This window comes from Platalea leucorodia (assembly GCF_965183815.1).
Source record: "Platalea leucorodia genome assembly, chromosome: 1".
Classification (NCBI taxonomy): domain Eukaryota; kingdom Metazoa; phylum Chordata; class Aves; order Pelecaniformes; family Threskiornithidae; genus Platalea; species Platalea leucorodia.
In genome coordinates, this window is record NC_138823.1 from 8,892,255 (window position 1) to 8,916,592 (window position 24,338).

The 24,338-nt window shown below is 43.7% G+C and overlaps 1 protein-coding gene across 5 annotated transcripts in view; it reads left to right on the plus strand.

The window, feature by feature from the left end:
- The window catches only part of ST3GAL1 (ST3 beta-galactoside alpha-2,3-sialyltransferase 1), an 85,136-nt gene extending 61,029 nt beyond the window's left edge, over positions 1-24,107 (plus strand). For 3 of the 5 annotated variants that reach the window (XM_082322133.1, XM_082322134.1, XM_082322135.1), the window contains exons 3-8: positions 4,307-4,393; positions 7,055-7,251; positions 10,430-10,609; positions 15,730-15,775; positions 18,667-18,786; positions 20,676-24,107. In XM_082322133.1, the coding sequence (XP_082178259.1) occupies positions 4,307-4,393; positions 7,055-7,251; positions 10,430-10,609; positions 15,730-15,775; positions 18,667-18,786; positions 20,676-20,849 (804 nt within the window). In that variant the 3' untranslated portion in view covers positions 20,850-24,107. The remainder of the gene's footprint in view (positions 1-4,306; positions 4,394-7,054; positions 7,252-10,429; positions 10,610-15,729; positions 15,776-18,666; positions 18,787-20,675) is intronic. The other 2 variants (XM_082322137.1, XM_082322136.1) reach the window with 2 other exon arrangements.
- The last annotated feature ends 231 nt before the right edge of the window (positions 24,108-24,338 follow it).

The window sequence follows — 24,338 nt, forward strand, 5'->3', positions numbered from 1 at the left end:
CAGGAACTGACTTCAGACAGCGTGGTGGTTTCATTATGCTGTAACTGAGATGACAGTAACTGCACTGGAACTATTTATTATAAGGCTGTCACGGGGAGACCCATGTGATGTGCTTGGACTAAACACAGGCAGAGCCCTTGCCGGAGAGCTATCTGTCTACCAAGCTCAGTCTGCCCTCCCTTCCCATTAACCCTGTTGCTGTATATGTGAATAAGGATTATTCATCCAAATAGTTCTGTAGCATTAGTATCCCTCCACTTCTAGGAAAGTGAGGACTGATTTCAGAGCCTAATGACCAGTATTTGAGATGAAGTGACATTTGGGGCCAAAGGATGGGGTGGTTTCATTTGCTTACAGCTCTTCACATGGGTGCCAGGCTGCTTCATGGTTTATTTGGAGAATATATTAAGTTCTTCCAGTGCAGTAGGATGTGGCCTTTTGGAAGGAAATATTCACAGCTGCTGTGAATAAAATTGCGTTGTCCATACTGGAGTTAGTGGTACCATCCGTGTGGGTGGGAAGGAGCAGGGAAGAGAAGGGCAGTGCCACCATCCCTACAGCAGCTTGTCCTGCTGCACGGGGCAGGGCTGCTTCTGAAGAAGGCACTTGAAAATGCACTTGGCTGTTTTGGTGCTCATGGAAACAAGGGGGCTGTTGTCAGGGCTGTTACTTGCTTTTTGTTTGGTTAAACCTACCCAGCTGGTAAACTCTCCCATTAGTCGGCTTACAAATAATGGCCTAAATTCTCCTCCTGTGTATAGCCCTGTGGCTGCTCTGTGCTTTTTGTGACTTAAAGTTGAATTGGAGTCCTCCTCTTGGAGATGATCTGGCATTAATAATACCCCAGACTGTAACCAGCTTGTCAGAAATTCCTCCCTTCCCTTCCCTTCCCTTCCCTTCCCTTCCCTTCCCTTCCCTTCCCTTCCCTTCCCTTCCCTTCCCTTCCCTTCCCTTCCCTTCCCTTCCCTTCCCTTCCCTTCCCTTCCCTTCCCTTCCCTTCCCTTCCCTTCCCTTCCCTTCCCTTCCCTTCCCTTCCCTTCCCTTCCCTTCCCTTCCCTTCCCTTCCCTTCCCTTCCCTTCCCTCCCCTCCCCTCCCCTCCCCTCCCCTCCCCTTCCCCTTCCCCTTCCCCTTCCCTTCCCTTCCCTTCCCTTCCCTTCCCTTCCCTTCCCTTCCCTTCCCTTCCCTTCCCTTCCCTTCCCTTCCCTTCCCTTCCCTTCCCTTCCCTCCCCTTCCCTCCCCTTCCCTCCCCTTCCCTCCCCTTCCTCTCCCCTCCCCTCCCCTTCCCCTTCCCCTTCCTCTCCCCTCCCTCCCCTTTCCCTTTCCCTTCCCCTTCCTCTCCCCTCCCCTTCCTCTCCTCTCCTCTCCTCTCCTCTCCTCTCCTCTCCTCTCCTCTCCTCTCCTCTCCTCTCCTCTCCTCTCCTCTCCTCTCCTCTCCTCTCCTCTCCTCTCCTCTCCTCTCCTCTCCTCTCCTCTCCTCTCCTCTCCTCTCCTCTCCTCTCTCTTTCTCTTCTCCTCTACCTGTGTGTCTCTCTCTGTCCGTCCTTCTGCCTTCCTTCATCTTATGCTCAGGGACTGTGAGAGTCTCAGTGTTTGGGAAGTTGGCACTTTATGTTACGTGATGCATTTCTTTCTGTTTATATTTTCTTTCCCACCTCCCTGAGCTGGTTCACCTGCAAGTTTTTCATTGTTGTTCCATGACACAAAGGCTATGGACATTTCCACTAAATTTAGTAACCTGTGTATAAGGAAACAGGACAAGAATTATAATTTATTTATAGTTTTCCTGTTTTATTCTCAGGGGTTTTTGGCATTGTTTTTGGTGGTCAGAGAGTATAAAAAATATGAGATCAGAACCTGCTGTTCTAAATACAAAATAACCCTGCTGAGGTTGATGGATTAAAGCTCTGATAAGTAAAATCAGGCTCAGAGTACCCTGGCAATCTTATCTGTAGCACATTGTTTGTAACCTACCACATTATAACAATTTTTATCTTGAGTCTTATGATACTTGAGGGTTTTGTTTTGGTTTTTTTTGGAAGAAAGCTCAGCTTTTGGGGCCATGTGATTAGCCTATCTAAAAGAAAATGTTAGCTTTTAGTCCTTATGTTTGTAGGAAAAAATGTAATATGTGACTTAAAGATTTGCTAACCAAATGGCGAACAAAAGGGCATCCCCAACACATGCGCTGGGGAAGTTGTGGAAGCTGTACTTATTTTTAAGACAGCAGCAGAGCTACTTGGCACCTGTCATGCATTTTGAATGCTCTTTGTAGAAAATTTGCCCAAGTACTTTGATCACCACAAGTCGTCTTTAAAAGTGGGACACTGTCTGTGATGCTTTGAAAGCAAAACTAAAGGCTCAATACAAAGAGCTCAATGCTTGGAAGGTAGAGTGTTCACAGCAGAAGGTGGTAGCAAACCCAGCCCAGGCCCCAGGCTGTAGTCCCAGTGCCTGCTACGTGCCCAGTCCCACCTCGTGGTGTACTGCTTGGGTGCAAGCGTGACATTTAGACCAGCCTTGGACATACTGGGAGAGAGAACCTCACCCTGGGCTATCCTTTATCCCTGCTGGCAGCCCCTGCATACGTCTAGCTGGGCTGCAGCTCCAGGGTCTCCTATGGTGAGGACAGATGGATCTGAAGACGGTCCAAGCTCATGGGTCCCTCTAAGTGCTGTGATGCACTCTGCTGAGCTGCAAGCATCCTACAGCCAGAAACGAGGGCACACAGAGCTAGTGGAGGCAGGGTCTTTGCTCCTTACAGTAGCGTGGAGGTGACGTGCACCAGCCATGGAAGTCAGAAATCATACAATTTGGCATATGCATATTATTGTGTGCTATTTACATAATACATGCACATTACATTCATATTTGAGAATTCATATTTTTTGACAGACCCAAATCATTAAACAGCATCTAAACTCTTGAAGGCCCCTATATTCTTCCCCTTAATCTCTTTGATGCATAGTAATTGCAGGACGTTAAATATAACAATCATAATGCCGTGTTTTCCAGACCAAGGAGGCATTTTTAAAATTGATGGTTTCCTTTTAACCTCTCCTTCAGTCTGCAAAATGGAGATTACCTGGATTTGCCCCACCAGGCTGTTGCTAGGATTAATCTTTGTACAATGTCTTATAGCTGGGAAGCGCTGCATGAGTATTAATGCCTCCAAACTGCTACAGCAAGGTAATTAGTAGCTGTGCAAAAGAGATTCTCATGGGGCTTTATTCCCTCTTTATCTTTTAAAAACAGTTTAAAAAAAATTAGAAAAGCCACAAAAAACAGTATGGCTACACCAGCTTCCCCAGGCTGCCTGGTCATGTGCTTGCAGGAGGGCTGCCCCAGCAGTGCTGGCTGCGTCCAGACCCACACCTATACCTGCCTGTCCACCACGAGGGTTGTGTCTCGATCCATTTTCCGTCTGCATCGACATCACACCAGTAATTACAGGTTAAGCAGGATATTTTCTACCTGCTAATAAGTTGGGATTTTGAAGGTGTGTTTAATATGCTGTCAGATTTGTCCATGGATGGGGTGCACAGGCACCAGGAGAGCTTTCCTCTGAGGCTCTCCTGACTGTAGCTGTGTCCTCACCACGCCAGAGCAGCCTTGGCTGAATTCACATCCCCCCCTTGCATCCCATTAGCTGAGTTTTGGATATTGCTTCTTGGCGATCGCTGGTGATGTGATGGTACCGGAGAGCCCAGGCAAGCTTTCTGAGAAGTTTATAAAAGCAGCAAAAAGTCCCTTGTCATCCTTAATGGAGGTGTGCACACCGTGGTGCGAGAAGGAGCAACAGGCTCTTCCTGAGAAAGCCATTCATGGGTAAAAAAAGGAAGTGCATAAACTTTGAGGGTTCTTTTTTCTTTCTCTTTTTTTTTCTTTCTTGCTTTTTAAAAATAAGAAGATGCTAAACCAGCTGGTAAACTTCTGTGTGTGAAGTGGGGAGTTTCCAAGGCTGGGAGGACAGGGTAGTTTGTCTTCCCTGTGAAGATGATTAGGAAACTTCTCAAACTGGACTTCCAATCATACTTCTTAACAACCTAAGGTGAAGAGTTGACTCTCAAGCGACGGATAAATATTTTATGGAGGGGAGCTGGAGTGTTAAGTGACCTAGTGGTATTTTATATGTGGACACAAGGTGGGTTAAGATGCATTTTGGACTTGGGGAAGAAGTTAAGCTGCATCATTAGACACAGCTGTTGCTTGCACAGACTTCTGAGAAAAGCAGCCACTTCCCTCAGGACACAAGGGTCAGGTATTTCAGTGTATTTAAGCCCACTTCTCACAGCTGTATCCATACAGATATCCCTGGCACGCATCTACGGTACTTGGAGGGAGGATGCTGTCTCAGCAGAGCCACATGGCACTGACATGGCTCTGCCTTGCACGGTATGGACAAACTTTCACCCAGTGCTTTTGTTGATTTATGGGAAAGGCCAGACTGGTGGGAGCTTGTTAAAATAAAAAGACAACATTACTCAAAAAAAAGGACAAAAACTTTATGTGGGAAAGTGAACTGTAATTGGCTTGTAATTTTAATGCTATTAAAATGGTCTTTTTCAAGAAGCCAAGTAAACATTGTGCAATAAGGAACTGCCTGCACATTAAGTCTGAACTTTTAAAACCCATCTGCCATGGAGTTAACCATCTTCATTGCCTGCTCTGCTCTCTTTAGCTAAAATGTCAAAGACTAACTAGTGCTGATTGAAGACTAGGCCTGAAAAGTGTAGTCCAATCAGATAATCACTGAGCAAATTAAACCAGAGCACTTTTAATGAGTTAAGGATGCATGTCTTATTGTATCGATGTTCAGCACACAGTGCAATAAAGTCATCGTCCTATTTAAGGTCACTGAAGGAATCTCTAATGTAAGTAATAATCTCTGCTGTGGAAATTGTGTACAACCGAGGGATCGTAGGACAGTGGTGTGCTGCTTTCTGGCTGGTGTTTTAACTTAGTTGCAACAGAGTTACTCTAGACCGATAGCAGCATAACAGAAAGAAAAGGCAGATCACTGTTCTGTGTAAATGGAGGTGCCTATCCACAATAATGTTTCTTACCATTTTAATGCATCAAACAGTAGTCAATACTCCGGGTCCTTTCCTTTACTGATGCTGTCATTCTGGCTGAAAAGGCAATTTAACTTAAAAAGGGGGCTCAGGTACTTAGAATTTTCTGAAAATTACCTTCCTCATCTGATTTTTCTCAGGCAAAATCAGTTCAAGAATAGGTCTTTGGTTTTTTCCCCAGAATAACTATGATGTTCTTAAAAATGTTTTGGTGCATGTTTCGTGGTTTTCCCTTTCATTTCTTAAAGACATTTAAAGTCAGTTCACCTTTACAGAGAGAGCGTATACATGGCTGTATGCACATATGTGTCCAAATAACTCAAAATAAGTTCCTTTTTAAAAAACAGGTTGGATTTTTCTACATTATACACCTGATACTACACTCTAAGACATCTATGAAGTGCCCATTTATTTTGAAGGCTACAGGCTTTCTAACATTAAGTGTTTTTCATATATTCAGAGTAAAAACAGGTTAGACTGGATTCATAAAGAATACACAAGAGTTTAGATATGTGAACATGTGTTTGTAGCATTACACACAAATTTAGAAGAAGATAACCTTTTTCACTTAAATAATTGAGCCGTCCCCTGAATAGTGACATATGTGATAATAATGACAGTGCTTGTCTGGGCATCCTAATTACCTTGCATCCTAATCACCTTGTGCAGTCCATATGAGTATATAGGCTAGCAAGGATTAACAGGGAGATTAAGTCTATATATGCAACCTTTCCTTTTCTTATTTGTTTCAAGTTCTTGATCGCAATGTTGTCTTGTAGCTCTGAGCTCCACAGACCTGTTGTTCGATTCAGTGCAAAGAAGGTTGCTTTACATAAGTCTGCAAAGAGACAACACGAAATCTATACAAAAACTACAGTGATACATCTGTTTGTGTGAGAGAGAGACAGAGAGCGATAGCAGGACAAATTAACAGTTCCTGGTGCAGTCGAGGGAAACACATTGGAAACTAAAGCCAGATTACCCCAGGCCATTGCTGGGAGTCGTGGGAAAAGGTGTTTCTCCTCCCTCCCTCCCTGTCTCTCCTTGCCCTGGGCTGGCGGAGCAAAGGCAGAGCCTTTTGGCAGATTTTGTGTTAGGAGCTGTTCTCCCTTTGTGAACTTGCAAGCAAGCGGCACCACAAGGGTGGGCAATGCTTTTTGTGAGCCTGCCAGCACTCCCAACCTCTTTAGTAGCCCTCAGAGAGCAAAGCCCCAGAAAAGGAGTGTCTGACCATCACCTGCCCTGCACCTTGCCTGTACCTTCCCAATCCACCATTGTTTCCACCATGCACCACAGAGCAGCTACAAAAGAGTTTCCCTCCACGGCAATAGACACAATGACCAAGGTCCGGGTGGTTTTCTTCATCCTGGAGAATTTTTTAGATGATTTTACATCTACAACCCTCAGGGCTAACTCTACCGTAGTTTCCTATTGCACTAGCGGCTGGTTCCTTCACAGTCCAGAACAGCAGCAATAAGATCTCCCACTCCCACTTCTGGCATATGCCAAAATTTGTGGGAGGGCTGGCAGCCACTTCTGTGCTCCCTCAGATTCCCTGCGACTCTTCTGTCCTTCCTAGGAGGTTTAAAAGAAATCTTATACATGTGCTAACAGAAGATATCTGGCCCAAGATGGGATTACATTTATAGACACCAGGGGAACATTTATTCTGTTAAGGGCAGCCTTGGGGAGAACGCATGATCTGTTCCACTGTGGCTAGATAGAGACTGAGGAGGTGAGGGAATCTGAGGAAAGGGAAGGGAAAAGGGGAACCAAGTTAAAAAAGTTAATGGGAAGGGATTTTCCACTTTTTTTTTTTCCACACTTCTGCTCCCAACCCAAAGCCTTGTAACGCTTACTGCAGGAGACAGTGTCTGCAGGTAGATGCAGGAATGGTCTTTGAGAAGACATTTGAAGCTACGTCTTGCTCACAGAAAAGCTATGTATATTGGTAACCTGGAGTGATTTTTCTCCCTAACAGAAACTGCAAGGAGAGAAAACTCCGAAGAATATTAATGCTACTCTCAAGGAATTGTTTGGGATCATTCCTGGGGTTGGGGATCCACTGCAGGAGCAAGGCACTTACATGTGCAGACGGTGCGCCGTTGTGGGCAACTCTGGGAACCTTCGGCAGTCTCAGTATGGCCAAGATATTGACTCCCACGACTTTGTGCTCAGGTGAGTAGGTACCACCTCAGCTCCAGGTGTCTCTGTTGTTTAAGATTAACTGGTATTTTGGGGGACAAGTGAGCAAACAAGATTTCGGGGGCTATCTAGTGAATCTGGTACTTGGGTCAAATCTAAGTTCCAGGGATGTAAACTATGTGTGTTGGAGATATAACCTCATGTTTTAGCTTGGAAAAAAAAGATGAATAGGTGTTGATACGGTAGCTTGTTCTGCACTATCCATAATTGCCTGTGTTAAAAAAAATATAACTAAAAAAACATGCAGTTTTGAGTAAAAGATATTTCTGCAGCTAGTACTCACAAGTGATCTTTTAGACACTGAATTGGCTGTATCAGATTTGACTTTCTTGCACTGTTTCATTCTTAAGCAATGGTGGGGTGGGAAAGCCAAAATCACTTTGCAATGGACAGGAGAAAACTGGTTGGCTACAGCTACTTTGTAAAGGGTCGCATCGTGTCTTCCTTTTGAGGCAATGAAGGTTGGCTATTTTGTCCCACTGAAACGCAAGTGGGAGCTAGGTAAGCAGAGCTAATCACCCACAGGACAGCCAAGATATCTGGGCTGACTAAGTTCATCTCTAATGTGTTGTCCAGGCTTCACACCACAGCTGCCAGTACAGCACAATCTGGGGAGCAACACAAGGCAGGTCAAAGGGCCTGGAAGGGAGGGATTGCTATTGAAAATACCACATGTGGGATTATACTCTGAGAAACAACTTAACTTTTAGCAGGAAGCTGTGCACTGAAGTCAAGAGTGAATCAGCAGAAGATGAGCACTATTTGAACTGTTAAGCCACTTTAGGCCACTTGGCTTCCAATGTGGCTTGCACGCACTGTAGGGTCTTTAGATGACATATGATGTTCACGTTAAATCATTTCAGGAGTGGCTTCCTTCAGCTGCATGCCTTGCCCTCTGCCAAAAGTACCTTCCCAAAGGTGGAGGCAGCCAACCTGGTCTTCAGATCCACAAAGGAGAGTGAAGAGCCCTCGACATTAATGCTGCAGGTTGCAAATGTGAGGCAGCTGAGGTGCATTTATGCTTAACTCTGTGTCCCTCCTATGGAGACAGCCCCATTCCTGTGTGGACTTTCTTATCTTGCGTGGCCTACATGTCCAGATTCATGCAGAAAAGGCTTTGCTAGACTCAAAGGCTACTTTTTTGAGTAGTAACTAAAGAGTAATGCACTCAGATGTGGGTTTCTGCTCTGAGGCCTAACCCTTCCTATTGCTGTGCATCCCTGGCAAGGAAGAAACTCTCAATGATTTGAAATTGAACCTTCCAGGCTCTGATTTCTGTTTTAGGGATCTCAAGCCAGATCTGAAGCGATGGCACAAGGTTTTAGGATTCACTGTGGAAATCTGTGAAGAGCAGGTGACTCTTTTGTGTGTTAATCCAACAAATAAAATCTCTGGTGACCTGATATTCACTTGCACGTGCTCTGGCAATACAGCCAAGTGTGGGGAAGAGCCAAGGAGTCTGAGGAGACACCTTTCCTTCCAAACACTGTGTTTCAGCCTACTTTTATTTGTTTAACTTTAATGATGGAAGGCAATTCCTGCTTGGTCCTTCCTGCTCAGACTGGGTGCGAACATTGCCTTCTGCCACGCCACGCAGGCAGCCCCACCACGGATGGTGAGGAAGGTACATAGACCCGAGGGCAGGGTGTGAGTAAGATAACTAAGATGCCACCCTTGGCTTTGTCCTGACAGAAAGAAAACCCCATATTTTATACCTCAGCTTGACTATTCTCAAGATAAAACATAGTAAGTCTCATGTTTACTGAGTATTTCTACACAGTACAATGTGCGTCACTGGCAGGGAAGAGATTAACTCAATAACAAGTGCTCACAGGCTGGCAGGATAGTCTGCCTATGCTAATAACTCCCTTTGAGGGAGTTAAACTTAACTAATTCACCTGGGGGGGCATTGCAATAACACAGCCTGGCATAGACTTGGTAAACAGATTTTACCTTCCCCGGTATCAGTGACCAGGGCAACATGTTGTCTGGCAATGATGTACAATGCTCCTCATCATCTCGTCAGCTACATCCTTCCTTGTCCTCCCTGCACTTCTGCCAGGAGCTGAGCTAATGTCTCTGCAGGACACTCCACTGGGCTGCAGAAAAATCCCATTCGGCTCAGAGCCAGCTTGGGGGTTTCTCCACAGTGTTGCACAGCACCATGGATTCATGCAAGGTCAGTCAGATCCACTTTGGGGATCTCTAATCTGCATTACACTGCACCACAGAAACATGCAAATCTCTACTAGCAGTCAGCTAATGCATCAGGGAGGGAATTGTTGATGTGTCCCCAGATTTGCTTTCAGGAGGGACCACATGCAGAGGTGTTTCTGCAGTCCTGAGTTCAGCACCCTGTTCTATTCCCTGATACACCCAACAAAAGGTAGCCCTGTTTGGCCAACACGTTTTGGCTGAGCCCTGGTGGGCCCTGGGCAGATCTCCATGCACTGACCCCAGGGTTACTGAAAGCACACTACGTGTGTGTGGAGCAACCCTAAGTAGAGGTATCGAAGTAGGGGCACATACTACAAAGTAAGGTTTGAGTAAACGAAGTGGCAGCAGTAGGTCCTGGATTTGTCACTGTGGCTTTGGTGCCTTTTCATGGGAGGACCATAAGAAATATTTGCTTATCACACATAACATGGTCTGTTACCTTGACTCTAGACATCTAAATACACCTGTACAGATGGGGGGAATGAAACTGCAAGAAGTCAAGCTGATGGACTTCAGGGCAATATTTTTCTCACCTACTAGAGGCTTCAGCTTTAGGATGAAAGGAGATGTGTCCTCATGGACTCACTGCTTTTTTGATCAGCTCTCTGCTGACTGTAAAGGGAACCCAGGCATGTGCTCAGAGATACACTTGCTTGGCAGAAACTCCCATTCAGTCCAAGGAATCCAACACTAAATCTAAGCTTTCACTTACTTTTAATTTATCCACTATGGGTGATGGTCATTTCAGCCTGCTTGAGAACCACTACACTCTGTCAAGGCTATCTGAAGAGCCTGCATACAGCGCTCTCCTTAGCCGTGGGAGCATTTTCCTGCCACCTGAAGTAAATGATTTGGGGAAGAATCACACATGTTTGTACCTACCTAATTCCTCTCCTGATTCCTCACTCTCTCAATTCTTACTTTTGGGCTGCAGAATGAACCGTGCCCCCACCACTGGCTACGAATCAGATGTTGGGAGCAAGACCACTCACCACTTCGTTTACCCTGAGAGCTACAAAGAGCTGGCAGAAAACGTGAGCATGATCCTGATCCCCTTCAAAACCCTGGACCTGCGCTGGGTTGTCACCGCTCTCACCACAGGCACCATCAACTTGTGAGTAAGGGCAGCCCTGGGTGGGCAGGCTGAAGGGGTAGGAGCCCCAACATGTTGCTGTAGGACAGAAAAGCCCAAGCTGGGCAAGTCCTTGCTTCTGATAAGGCCTAGGGGAGCTTTACAAACACTCTCAGGTCAGGGTTCAGTCCTGAACACTTGCTTTCTAAGAAAACCTTAATGTTATGGTGCAGTCTTTGAGGAGAAGATTCAGATCTTCGCAGCCCCACACAGTGGTCTCAGAGAAATGAAAGGGGGATTTTTTACTGCTGGAGATGGCCAGTTTGAGCAGTAGCTTGCTGGGCTTTGGGGTTCAGTGCCTCATTTTGGGCTTCTGCTCATCTTTCCTCCTCTCCAGTCCCTTGGGAGTACAGTGGGTGCAGCCAACATGCCCGTACCCAGATGTACCTATGAGAAAGCCATCTGCAGAATCAGGTGTTTGGTGGGTTATTCATTCAGCAGTGGTCCTAGACACCTGGATTATCCCATCGGAGACACTTGGGTGGCCAAGTGGTCCTCCAACATATATTATCCCACTTGCAGAAGAGGACAAGGAGGCAGAGAGGGATGTGCAGGCTGCTCACAGAAGGCAGTGAGAGCAGAAGCAGACTGGGACACTTAGTGCACCACCCACAGCATCCTCCCCTGGACAGATCAGTCAGGAGTTCCATCCGTCTTTCCTGGTGGAAGGTGATCGAGAGCCATGCAGAGGAGACACCGTTGTTTCGTGTGTCACCTGTGTGCCTTAGCTTTAAATTAATATTTTACCTGGCAATAATGTGCCACACTAGTATTTATTCTCCATTTCTTCTTTGTGCTTTCACAAGTAAATGTTCATGTAATGAACACAACAGAAGTAAATGTTCGGTAAATGTTTGTGCTTCAGAAGTAAATTTATGGCAGCGGTAGAATTAGAAATGTGAACAAAACGCATGTTTCTTCTGGACACCTGCTAGCAGATTCTCTCCCTTCCTATAAGCTGGCTTTTCTTAATCCAGAGAATGAAATACGTGACATTTGTACTGTGTGTGAGGTTATCTGCTGGATGTAAAGCCACAGCCTGGCGGGATTGCTCGGTGGCGCCCTGCTACACAATGACAGCGACGGCACATCAGATTACTTTATTCCAGAGAGAAGTATTTCAAAACATTTCAACTTTTTTCCCAATTTCAGAGTCTCAGAAGATTAAAAACTTGTAAAAGTATGTCCCTGTTGACTGGGGATAAGACCTGCTTCACAGTTTTAAGGAAAAGTTTTTGATGGGGCAACAAATGGAGTTTTATTTCATCTTTTCTTTTTCTTTTCTCTATTTGCAAATGCATTTTAGATTCTTTTCACTTCTTATTAAGATTCTTTTAACTTGTAACAAATCTGGTTTAGTCTCTTTACATTTTTGCCACCAGCACTTAGCATATACAGTCATAAGTTGTCTTGAAAAAATCCATCTTCAGGACACACTCTTATCTCAGAAAAATCAGCCCACTTAGAAAAGTGGCTTAAAAATATCACCTTTTTTTCCAAGGCTTATTTTTTTTTTCTTTTAGAAGTTCTATTGATAAAAAAAGGTTGAGAATCTCTGCCCTTAAGCCTGGATCCAAATCCTATCAGAAGCAATGGAAAGCTCCCACCTCCCTTCAGTGGTCTTTGAATGAATCCCCTTGCTGCATCTTTGTCAAATCCGTGCCTGCGCTAGGAAGAGGCGCCCACAGAGGGCCAGTTGCTGCCATCGTCACCCATTCATGTTTCCATCACTGTCACTGCTCTGTGCCCAGATTGCAAAGCCGTTCACTATTTTTTATCAAGTATTTACCTTCAGAAGTGGCAGCAAGTGGGTTGCAGCGGTAAAGCTGAGTGAGCCCTTAGCCTGTCAGGAAGATATAACTGGTTGACTACAAGGCAGTCACAGCACATGAAAGGAAAAACATCTTTGCTTAATAAATTACAGGATATATTATATATTTATAATTAGATTGTATATATGGGCTTGGGAAGCATCTGGTATAAATTAGTGTGTGAATATTCAACCCCATGGAAGAAATACCAGTATTTTAAGATTTTTTGCCATACTCAAAGCAGGCAAATTGCATAATTAATAAGCTGCCACATGCTGGAGCAATAAAACCAGAAAATCTTAAGCACACAAATCATAACAATACATTTAACATAATTTTAGGCTAGCAGAATAAGCCTATGAGCATGCATTAAACACACAATGTCAGACACAGTGTATAAGGAGATTGTTGACTGTACATTTGTAAAGGGGAGAAGGCAACAAATAAAAATAAAACCCATCTGAAATTCAGTATTTTAGAAGAGAAGAAATACTCACCTTAGTGCACTCATAGTTAAAAAAGATAAGCATCCTGTATTACGGTTCAAAAGAAAAGCCAAACTGCAGATGGCCTTAATATTAGATTGAATTGCTAGCTGAATGATTCTCTCAGACATGTCCGACTTGACTGATGGATTTCCCATTTCAAAGTGGCTCTCTAAGACTGAGCATCGTGCCACAAAAGACCAAGAAAAGCCTTCTGGGACAGAAAACCTTCAGGCCCTCATCAGTCATATATTTAGCCAAGTTGCCTTAACTTGCCTTCTGCAAGTCTTCTAAGAATCTCCACAGTGAAAAAAGCTCCATTTATCTCCACTTGGTTTGACAAACTGCAATTTTTGTATTTCTTAATGTGTTCCGTATCTTCCACTTGGGTCAACGGTACAGTAAATGTCCTGTACAAGGTGGCCAGTGATGCCAGCAGAGTTCACTAGAGCCCTGACAAGTGGCTCACAGAAGATGTTTTCCAGATTATATGAATTCCACCTGTAGCCACCTGCCGTGGTTTAACCCCAGTGGGCAACTAAGCACCACACAGCCGCTCACTGACCCTCCCTGCCACCCTGGTGGAATGGGGGAGAGAATCAGAAAAAAAAAGTAAAAACCCATGGGTTGAGATAAAGACAGTTTCATAGAACAGCAGAGGAAGAGATAATAATAATAATAATAATAATAATAATAATAATAATAATAATAATAATAGAAAATACAAAACAAGTGATGCACAATGCAATTGCTCACCATTTGCTGACCAATGCCCAGCTCATCCCCGAGCAGCAATCGCTGCCCCCCGGCTAACTCCCCCCAGCTTATATACTGAGCATGAAGTCATATGGTATGGAATAGCCCTTTGGCCAGTCTGCGTCAGCTGTCCTGGCTGTGCCCCCTCCTAAATCCTTGTGCACCTGGCTGAGCATGGGAAGCTGAAGAGTCCTTGACTAGTATAAACACAACTTAGCAGCAACAACTAAAACAGCAGTGTGTTATCAACATTATTCTCATGCTAAATCCAAAACACAGCACTATACCAGCTACTAGGAAGAAGATTAACTCTATGCCAGCTGAAACCAGGACACTACCTTCATCACAGGCTTCACTCCTTGTCCCGCTCCTGTGTGGTATTTACTGGGTCACTAACTCCCTGGCTGATCTGCAGCCCAGTTTTTACATGATCATAACAGTGTAGGTATCCATTTGGTCTTAATCAGTGTGCCAATACTTTCCGTGCAGTTGTGTGAAATTCTGCAGCCAAATGACAGCAGGACTTGGGTATTGCTTCTGAAAAAATTAAATATCCCATGATTAAAATGACTAACATGTCATCTGGCAAGAGCTACAGTAGTCTTCTGGTTGGATTAGAGCTGTCTGCAAATATTGTCTTGAATATTGCATACCATTCACTTTGGTCTTCTACTGTACCTGGCTAGATGTCCATGAAATACGGCCCTCTTGTTTCCTCCACACCACCTTTTCAGAAAAGACTGTCTGTTTATTTATATAATAATGAGGAGATTTTACCAGCAAAGAAGTCCTTTATGTCTTCATAACCACAAAAAAGACATGGGCTCACCAAGCCTACTTCTACCAACTTTGCTAACCAAGGTCAGGCGTGGGAAGCAGATGCAAGGGTAGATTTGCCGAGGGCAGATTAAAAAGTCTGCATGAGTGTCCCTGTCCCTGTTAGCATCTTGTGTCAGATCTCGGGGGGCTGGAACCCGTCTGTCACATCTTCCACTGCATCCAGCCTGGGGCAGAGATCTAAGGTCAGGGATGCCCAGAAGTACTTAAGGAGATGAGGACATTGCCAGGTCATTGCTCGTTTGGGAAGACTTAGACTAATGTTTCAATGTGCTGATGATCCATGGTTCAAAGAGAAATAAAGTGCTAATCACAGGAATCTTGTTGTTACCAAAAATCAAGCAAAAACATTTAGATTGAACTAATGGAAGGCTTTGGTGATTTATCACAACCCATCTAAAAAGTATGCAGGGTATATTTTGGGACATAGTCCAGTTACAAGGCCAATTCAGAATTTTCTCACTTGAAACAAACTCAGGGAGATTTTTTTTACAGCACTTGTGATGAGCTGTGCAATGCCAGCAGGCACTGTGCATGAGATATGGGAAGAAAAGATTTTTTTGTTTTCAAGACATGACTCGTGATTTCAACCCAGTCATAAGGTATGACTTGGAAGTTTGATTCTGGGAACTGCAGGAAGCCTTCAGCATCCCCCTGGGGAGGAGTGGAATTTGCTGGTGAGGGGCTGTGTATTGGGAATGCCAGAGTTGCACATAACCACCGAAATTATGAACTCTACTACCACCTACTCTGAAAAGTATGCAGAACTACAAGGTTTAGGAGGGGAAAAGTCTCCCCCTGGTGGGAAAAGGTTTTTCTGCCATGAAATTAAATGGAAAGCCCTTCCGATAATCAAAGTGCAAAGACTGCAACAGTCATGGGCCAAGAATTAGAAGTCATGGACTCCACATAATATTGACTTTACAATATATTGTCAACTAAATCTTTGGTGTCCTACTGTCAATAATTAACTTGAAAATTTAAAAAATGTAATGGCTTCCTATAAACTTGCTTCAGTGACACCTCAGTTCTTTTCGTGCTGTATTACTGAATTACAGCCTCATTTTCCAACAATTTCTTGAATTTATTATTTTCAAATAATTTGAATTTATTCCTGTACATGGAAAATAGTCTTTCTTTCTTTGGAAATACAGGAAAATATTAATATGTTGGGCTTTTACTAACCTTGATCTTGTTTTTTTTCTTCTAACAGCACATATGTTCCAGTTCCACGGAAAATCAAAGTCAAAAAAGAAAAGGTGAGCAATGATGATTTGTGAATTTGTTCTGCTAATCTACTTGTAGGTCTTCTGCCTCTTTGGGAGACTGCAAGAATCCAAGAAACCCCTTGACATTCATAAAAACTGCAACCAGCATACACACACTTTACAAGGCTCAGCTAAGCTAAAAGTTTAGCTCCTGTGTGCCATTCAGGCCATAGATCAACCACTAAATAACTGAGGTTGGAAAGAAACTGCTCTTGTGACTATGCCATTGCATTACCAGTGTTCTGAAAGTTGCGTTGCTTCCTCTGGTACTGCTCAGGGAGAATTAAGGTGCACTGTTGGCCAGCTGTGCTCACCCTCCACAACAGTTGCTCTGTTCCCACCCATTGCAGTCATTTGGATGTAATGACAATTTGACCTGTGGAGAGCCTTTGGAGTTTTTTAAAAATAGTTTGACTATTTGAACATCAAGGATGTTTCTCACTCCTGGATCAGTTTCTAGTAATAAAGAGCTAAGTGAACTGTGCACAAATAAAGCTATGTGTTTTCAAGTCAGTGGAGAATTCAAGATGGTATCAATGGCTCTTGGCGAAGGCTCTTAGCCCACAGCTGTAATCACTGCCTGTACCCAATTAAACAAGCCTGGAGACTGGGCTCAGGCCAAATTCGTGCTGGTTTTGTCCCAAGTGTATTAATATTCTCCCAGGCAATGTTCAAGCAAGGTTTGGAAGATAGCGCAGACCAGGGAGTATTCCTTGTTTTGCACAGGGACAGAATTGAGCAATGTGGACACGATCTGTACCATGCCACTTCCCTCAAGGCTAACAAAACACATCTGACCCATTTTATTTCATAGTGTGGATGTGTAAAAGGCAATCAATCAGAGGACCTTGCTTCTCTGAGAAGGTCAAAGAAAGATGGACAAACCCGGTGCCCACCCTACAGCAGTCAGAAGAGAGTCCATCCCATACATACTGACTCTGCCTAAGTATGCTGTGGTTTAATAGACATGCCCTACTGCTGGGGGCAGGATTTCCCATGGGGCAGGACGGTCATTCCCATGTTGCACCTTTAGCCACCGTGCAAAGACTTTTGTTGTTGTAGCTGCATGGTTTGTGGACATAACCAAGGCAGGCTATGTAGGGAGCGGTAAAAGACGTTTCCTCTTCCACAGAACTTCCAGCAAAATAAAAGTCTCATTCTCTCAGCCTTTGGAGAGGCTGATTTTCAGAGGAGCTCAGGCTCCTAATGTCTCAAGGGCTGGTAAAGTATGACATTAGCCTCAGAGCATTAAAATTACAGATTAAAGCACATATCCTTCATTCAGGAGGCCAGATTTTGCCAAAGGCTTCAGATGAGACTTTTAAACAGTATCAGTTTATATCCCTGTGCTTCAAACCATGGACCTCTGGGGGTATTAATTAATCACTTAGCTCATCCCTATCTGTTGTGAGGAACTTATTAACCTCTGCAAAACCCTTGTGAGATGCACTACGGCAGGTTGTTAAACTCATGTCACAGCTGAGTAGCACCAGCCTAGAGTATGGCTGGCGATACGCAGCAGCATAGAATCATAGAATCATTTAGGTTGGAAAAGACCTTCAAGATCATCAAGTCCAGCCATTAACCTAGCACTGCCAAGTCCACCACTAAACCATGTCCCTAAGCACCACATCTACCCATCTTTTAAACACCTCCAGGGATGGGCACTCAACCACTTCCCTGGGCAGCCTGTTCCAATGCCTGACTACCCTTTCAATGAAGAAATTTTTCCTAATATCCAATTTAAACCTCCCCTGGCTCAACTTGAGGCCATCTCCTCTTGTCCTATCACTTGTTACTTGGGAGAAGAGACTGACCCCCACCTCACTACAACTTCTGTTCAGGTAGTTGTAGAGAGCAACATGTAGCTTCCCAAGCAGGGAGATGAGAAGCTTTATTTCTTCCCACACCGCATAATGCAAATAACCCTGTGAGAAGCGATTACACACAGATACAATATCAGCAATTAACCTCTGGCTTTGTAAAAGGAAAAACCCTGCAGCTAACCAGATAGCACCGAAATGCTGTCACTCTAATTACAAACACAGCATGGAGGGAAAAGCCTCTCTTTGCCTGATTCAGGGAAGGGGGTTGAAACCAAGGGCTTCCACCAGTCCTTGGATTTACTGTACACTCAGGTCTGATCTTAAGTGCTCTGTCTCCATTAGATGGCCTCATAATTTCCCCAGGAGATAACCAAGTGCAATTTACGTCTTTAAAAAAAAAATAAAAGCATAGAAAAAAAGGGTGTTTGGGAAACAGGAGAAATGCAGCTGATGCAACCTGCTAGGCTTCCTGATAGTTTACACCTGACCGACCCCTGGTTTCCTTAGATCTGTACATATAGAGATACCAAGACATGGTTGGAGTATTGTGCAGAAGATGCAGTTGCTCCTGCATTCCCACCCAAATTACAGTTGGACTCAATGATCTTAAGGGTCTTTTCCAACCTAAAAGCTTCTATGATTCTATGAAATCTGGCATGGCATCTTACACTTTCTCGTGCTCAGGCCTCCAACTGCCCAGAGCTCACCTGCATTAGAGCAGGACTCTGCAGGGAGAGCTGAATGCCTGATTTTCTTCTCACTTGTGCCATTTCATACCCATTGGTTTCAGTAGGAATCACCCAGGATTTACATTAGTGTAAGCCGGTGGGGTATCAAGACCAAGAAAGGAATATTCACGTGTAATTGCACATGGGAAATATTCTTGAATGCACTTAACTATGGGACTTCATTCTTCCCTTTCACCTGCCCTCAGGGAATAACTATTATTCCTTTCTCCCCCACTCCCCTACCCCAGTGTCCTTTAGGGATGACATGCTACTGTTGTTTTTTCCCAGAGTATTTTACTAATGAGTCTTTCTCTCCAATTTTGCCTAGATCCTGGTTTATAATCCAGCTTTTATGAAATACGTCTATGAAAACTGGCTCCAGCATCATGGGAGATACCCCTCCACAGGCCTTCTGTCTTTGATATTTGCACTCCACGTATGCGATGAGGTCTGGCTGTGTTTGTTTGGATAAATCTGGATAAAAAATCAGGGCATTTTACACTGAAGCACCAGGAACATGCCCTGGCCACTCACTCAGCCTTTATTTCCCCCCTTTCTATCTTCTCTGTCGTTTGCTTCTTCAAACAGATGCAGAGTCCTTAGTAACATGCAGATATGCTCAACTGATAGCGACTGATTTTTTTAACGTCAGAAAGTGGTAGGGTTTAAGATGTATTCCAGGGGAATATAATTAAACATAAATAGTGAGATTCCACTTGGCATTAAAGGACATCTAAATATGGATGGTGTCCATGACCATTTTGTTAGTGGAAGCCCAAATTATATTTTGTTGTCTCACTGTTTAGGCACCTAGAGCCACTGGTGTTACCCTGGACATGCCTTCTGCCTCCAGCTGCTGAGCCAGAAAATTATGAATCTCTTGGCCTTGTGTGGCATCTGCCTGCCTTGAGTAGATGTACTGGGTACCCAGGGACATCTCAAATGGCACTTATGTTTGAGCAACTGCATTGAGGTCTTATCTGTCTAATCAGTGGAGCCAAGAGGCTGATTCAGCAAACCAGCCTCCTGGTAAGACATTAGGGGAGCAGGATCTCTCCCTGGTTTCCAGTGGCTGTGCTGCCTGAATCACTGCTGACTGTAATGGATGCTCAGGCACCTCCATTTGGATATCTAAATCTTAAACATAACCTCACCTGAAGAACTCCAATGATCAGCTCTTACATAAGCCAATTTGGGGAGTGCAGATGGCCTATTCTCAAACCCTAGCTCATGGATTTATACGGTAGGTTATGGTAAATGCCTCTGCTCCAGCACTTACTTGAGGAAATTCCCAGGCTTGAGTGACGTGAGGTGCTCCGAGGTGACGGGAGACTCAGTCAGTTAGTGTAAGGCCAGGTCAGCTCTGCCAAATCCTGCAAGCATGGGCTTGTCAGCGTGGAGGATAAAAATCACTGTGCTGGCAAAATCCCTGGCCTGGACACAGGTCTGCCGACGAAAGAGAGCTTTTGTCACCTCGGCCTGCGTCGCTCAGAGAAGTGATGTAAATACTCCTAATGATGGTGGCAGAAACTGTGCCGTAGTCAAGGCAGATAGGATAGGTAGCTTGGGTGGAGGTTTTCTGGTAAGCAGGCAATGAGCAAGGCTCTGACATTACCAAAAATAACTTAACACAGGCTCGTACTTGGGTGGGTCCAGGTGTGGGTGGGTTGTGGCACTTGTTTTGTGGGCTATGATGCATTCAAACCCTGACATATCACTACTGTCAGTTTAAATAAGTCAACTGTGATGTTTGGACTTTTACCACCGGAGGAAACAGGCGTAGCCATCGATAAATGGGCCATTGGGAGAGGAAAGGCCATAGGAGTATACAGACAAAGAACATAATGTCCATCTGCCTCTGAAGTGACAGCAAATGACATATAATTAAGCATATAAGTGGGGGTCAACATGGGTTATCATTTGGAAGACTAGGAGCAAACCCAAAATTTTTCCATTCTTTGTGGCCTTTAAGCAGCTAAAGACGAGATTCCCATCCCAAGCCACTGACCTCCTGAGGTCAAGCATCATGCTTACGGGACAGGAATATGTTTTTCATATTGCTAAACAAGAATTCATGGATAGAAATTTCCTCTTCTGTCTGGGTTCAGGTATGGTGGTGGTCTCAGCATAGCTTAGGATGAGTAGTCCCTTGAGTAGGCCTTGGTCCGTTATTCTGTGGTTGCATCATCTAATGCAGCAGAATAGTTTGGCACACCACTGAGGTCCTCGGGTGCTGCTGGCTATAGATAAACTGAGAATCAAGAGAGTTTCTTGAACATTTCAGATGAAGACCAATTGCTTTCCAGGCCATAACACTAGTTCTCTCTTACTTCCTAGGTGAATGTGTACGGTTTTGGAGCAGACAGCAAAGGACACTGGCATCATTACTGGGAAAACAACGCTTCAGCTGGGGCTTTCCGGAAGACAGGTGTCCATGATGGGGATTTTGAGTTCAATGTAACTTTGACTCTTGCCTCCATTGAAAAAATAAATTTTTTCAAGGGCAGATGACCCTGGCCACGGGGAGAAGTGGGGGCTGCAATTTCCAACATGCAGCAGAACAAAGCTCAGTGAAGATGATCTGGGCGCCAGCCAGGTTTGAATGTGTGAATCTGCGGTGGATTCAGAGTGTCTCTCTGCTGCAATGCTCACCGCAGGGAGCCCGGCCGAGGACCGGCTTCCATGCTGCATGTGATTTCCTATCTACAGATAGCTGGGAACTACCAATCAGTTGTGGGAATAAATGAATCTCTGCTTAGGCTCTACAGCTCGATTCTTGAATTACTGATGAAAGATCTTCCTGTTGCAATTAGGGGAAACCTGGGCACAAGAACTGCTGTTTTTGTGTCCGTTCTTTCCTCAAGTAAGGCAGGACATCCTTGAAGAAGAGTGAAAACGACTTCTGGGACTTGAGACGCCGCTAGGGCAGCTGTGAACATCATAGTAAGGATTACCTCAACGAAATGAATTCACTTCTGCTGTTGATCTACTTTTTGAACTGACTCTTGTTTCCTCTATTACTTCTGGTTTCATGCTCTATTAAGCAAAAACATGATGAAGTTGCCTGGAGTAGTAAATTTTTCAGCCACTGCCTCATTCTGCATTGATAGCATCTAGAAAATATGGATCAAATCATCTCTGATCATATATTATTTAATATTGCTTCCTATACAGCCATAATGAGAGAGAAAACAATACTGAAAACTCCAGCAAAAAAAAAAAAAAAGGCCTTTTTAGCCTCTTGTGTTTGTTTGGTTTGGTTATATATAATTTTTTTTTTTTTTTTTTCTGTGGAAAATACTCTGGAATGCTTATTTTTATTTAATCAGTTTATGGTTGGAAAGTGGACTTCTGTCTTTCAGTCTTTTATATGTGCCTTTTATAATTGTGCAACAGATGTGATTTTTTTTTTAAAGATGACAAACCCTAAATTAAACATTTTTATAAAAGGGGGAAAAATTAACCAAAGTCTAGCCTCCATGTGGTATACTTTTGTAGTCAGAAACAATAACAGCTCCTATATTGTATTTGAGCAAACACAAACAAGACTAATTTTTAAAGGTAGCTTTTACCTTTTTTATGGAAAAATATCCAGAAGTTCCAAGGAAAATTTTCCTCTTATTTTTTTACAAATCTCTTTGCAAGGTCTCTATTTGAAATGGAAGAAATATCATGGGTTGGGATATCAGCTAGTAATACAAGAGGAATATTTTGCCCTGTAGCAGCATCTACAAGGACACAGTCTACACAAACTGATCCTATAGTGTAAGCCAGACTTCAAAATCATGTGCATCTCTGGAGGAACGAGTGTATTAATGTCAGTACCTCTAGGCAGTGAGAGGAGGGAAGTGACAGTGGAGATTTTATATCCACAGAGTTTTGCTGGAATCAACGCATTTGATCCTCAAGGACAGAGGAAGTATGAATCCAAGAACAAAGTTCAGGTAGTGAAGAATGGGGAACAGTGGTTTTTTTTCTTCCCGATATCAGGAAAATAGGATTCATGGATTATTGACCCATTTTCAGCTCTGGTGAAGCCAATGGAGTTCTTGCCACAGACTTCAAGGGACTTTAGATCAGGCTTGGAAAAAATGGCGTATTTCATTTTTAATGGATTACAATGGGGTTTGTGGCAAATTAGAAATCATTTAAATGGCTCATCTTTCATGCACCAGTTGTGGCAGCATGTCCAAGCGGATGAGTATTTGAGCTCAGTGAAAGCCTAGCCCTTCGACCAGTGATGTGCTTCAGTCCAAGATTTATCCCCTTGTCTTTCCGTGCCAGTTGTTAACAGCGAGCTCCCCTCCAAGGCAGCAGTTCACAGCACAATGGCACGGTCAGCTGGACTATACGTATTTTGGGCCACAGCACCACTCACCAACATGGACTGCTTTACCCGCATGAGTATTACTGGACTCACAGTGTATAAAGAGACAAGGATGCCAGACATCTGTGTGCGGAACTGAGCTCCCTTTGCTGTACACACATGACCCTTCAGTTTAGCAATAGGGAAAGGGCAGGATTTTCAAACCCTCATGCTGAGACCTGTTCATGATCCTCATGTCAAGAAGGCCTTTCCTAGCATGGTGGCCAGCAGAACTCACCTGCATGTCACAGGCACAGCAAATTCAATGGGCTTACTGTCTTCTACGTGTACTTCGTAAAAGTATGAAACGTTTCTATCTGAACCATGTTTGTTTGTTTTAAGCATTCCCACTGTTTAAATTGTTGTTAAACAATATGCCCCTGGTGAGATGTCACAGTAATACAAGAAAAGCAACTTTAAGAGGACAAAGACTCCATGGAAGACCCTAATGGTATCTTCACCCTGTGGCTGGATTTTGGAGATACTTTTTTCATCATGAGCGTCAAATATTTTTTTTTTCCTCATGGACAGATGTCAGTAACTCAGAAACACTTCATTGCTGTTTCAGTCATTTTTAGAAAGACTTGGAAGAAAACTCATGGTGGTTTGGTACTCAATTCCTATTGATCTTTTTAATCACAGGTGGCAGTTTGAGATCAAAGAAAGTGATAAAAAAATCAGCTATCTTCTAGTCTGTGGTGTTCTGAAAGTTTCCTTTTGCTGTCCAAATTAAATTTCCAATTTTCCCCTGAATATTCTGCCTCTGACAGCATGTATGAAACATCATGGCTCGTACTATCATGGATAGATTTAGTGTCTTCATCATGGAACAAGCTGCAGTTCCCATTTAATTTTCTTGCCAACAGCAAGCAGTAACTGTGTACCACTGATGTCCATTTTTCAGAGTGTGAGGAGAGCAGAGAGTGGACATTTCTAGCTGCAGGATGAGGGATAGTCTGTACCATCACATTTCTATTCCAGAGGAACTTTTTCTAGAGTCCTTTTGGCAACTGACTGTTGTGTTAGATCTTGTCTCATCTCCACAATTTTGCTGCTCTTTCAAATGCCTTCAGAATAAGGAGATACCAACAGATGATGCTGAGGGAAGAATTAATTCCCACTGCCAATGTCAAAGACTGTCTGTGTTCCTGGGATTCTGAGTTTATTTTATTTAAAAGAACAACAAAGGAAAACATTTAGCAACATGTCAAGGCTTGAAACTCTTGGACTGTTTTTGCCACCACTGCAAAGTCTCTGAAGCACTCCTTCAGTGTGTGTTATGTTTTTTACCAAAGCCAAATCTCTTGAGCATTTTTTTTCTCCCATGACAAGGTATTCTTCCTATTTTTCTTTGACTACATGATCAATTATGCTAATATTTTTTTTTCTCTGATGGTGGGGAGTCTCACTCAATCATTCTTTGATGTTTTATTTATTTATTTTTTCAGTATGATATGAATCAAAATAAATTTTTTATTGTAATCAAATCAAAGGTGTTTCTCTCTGTGCACATTTCTTCTTCCCACAATATTTCCATTAACTCCTAGAACCTCCGCTGTTGTATAGAAGTGTAATGAAGCCTTATTCCACTTCCCTCCCACCTATCCCTCGGGTGACATCGGCAGAGGAATGAA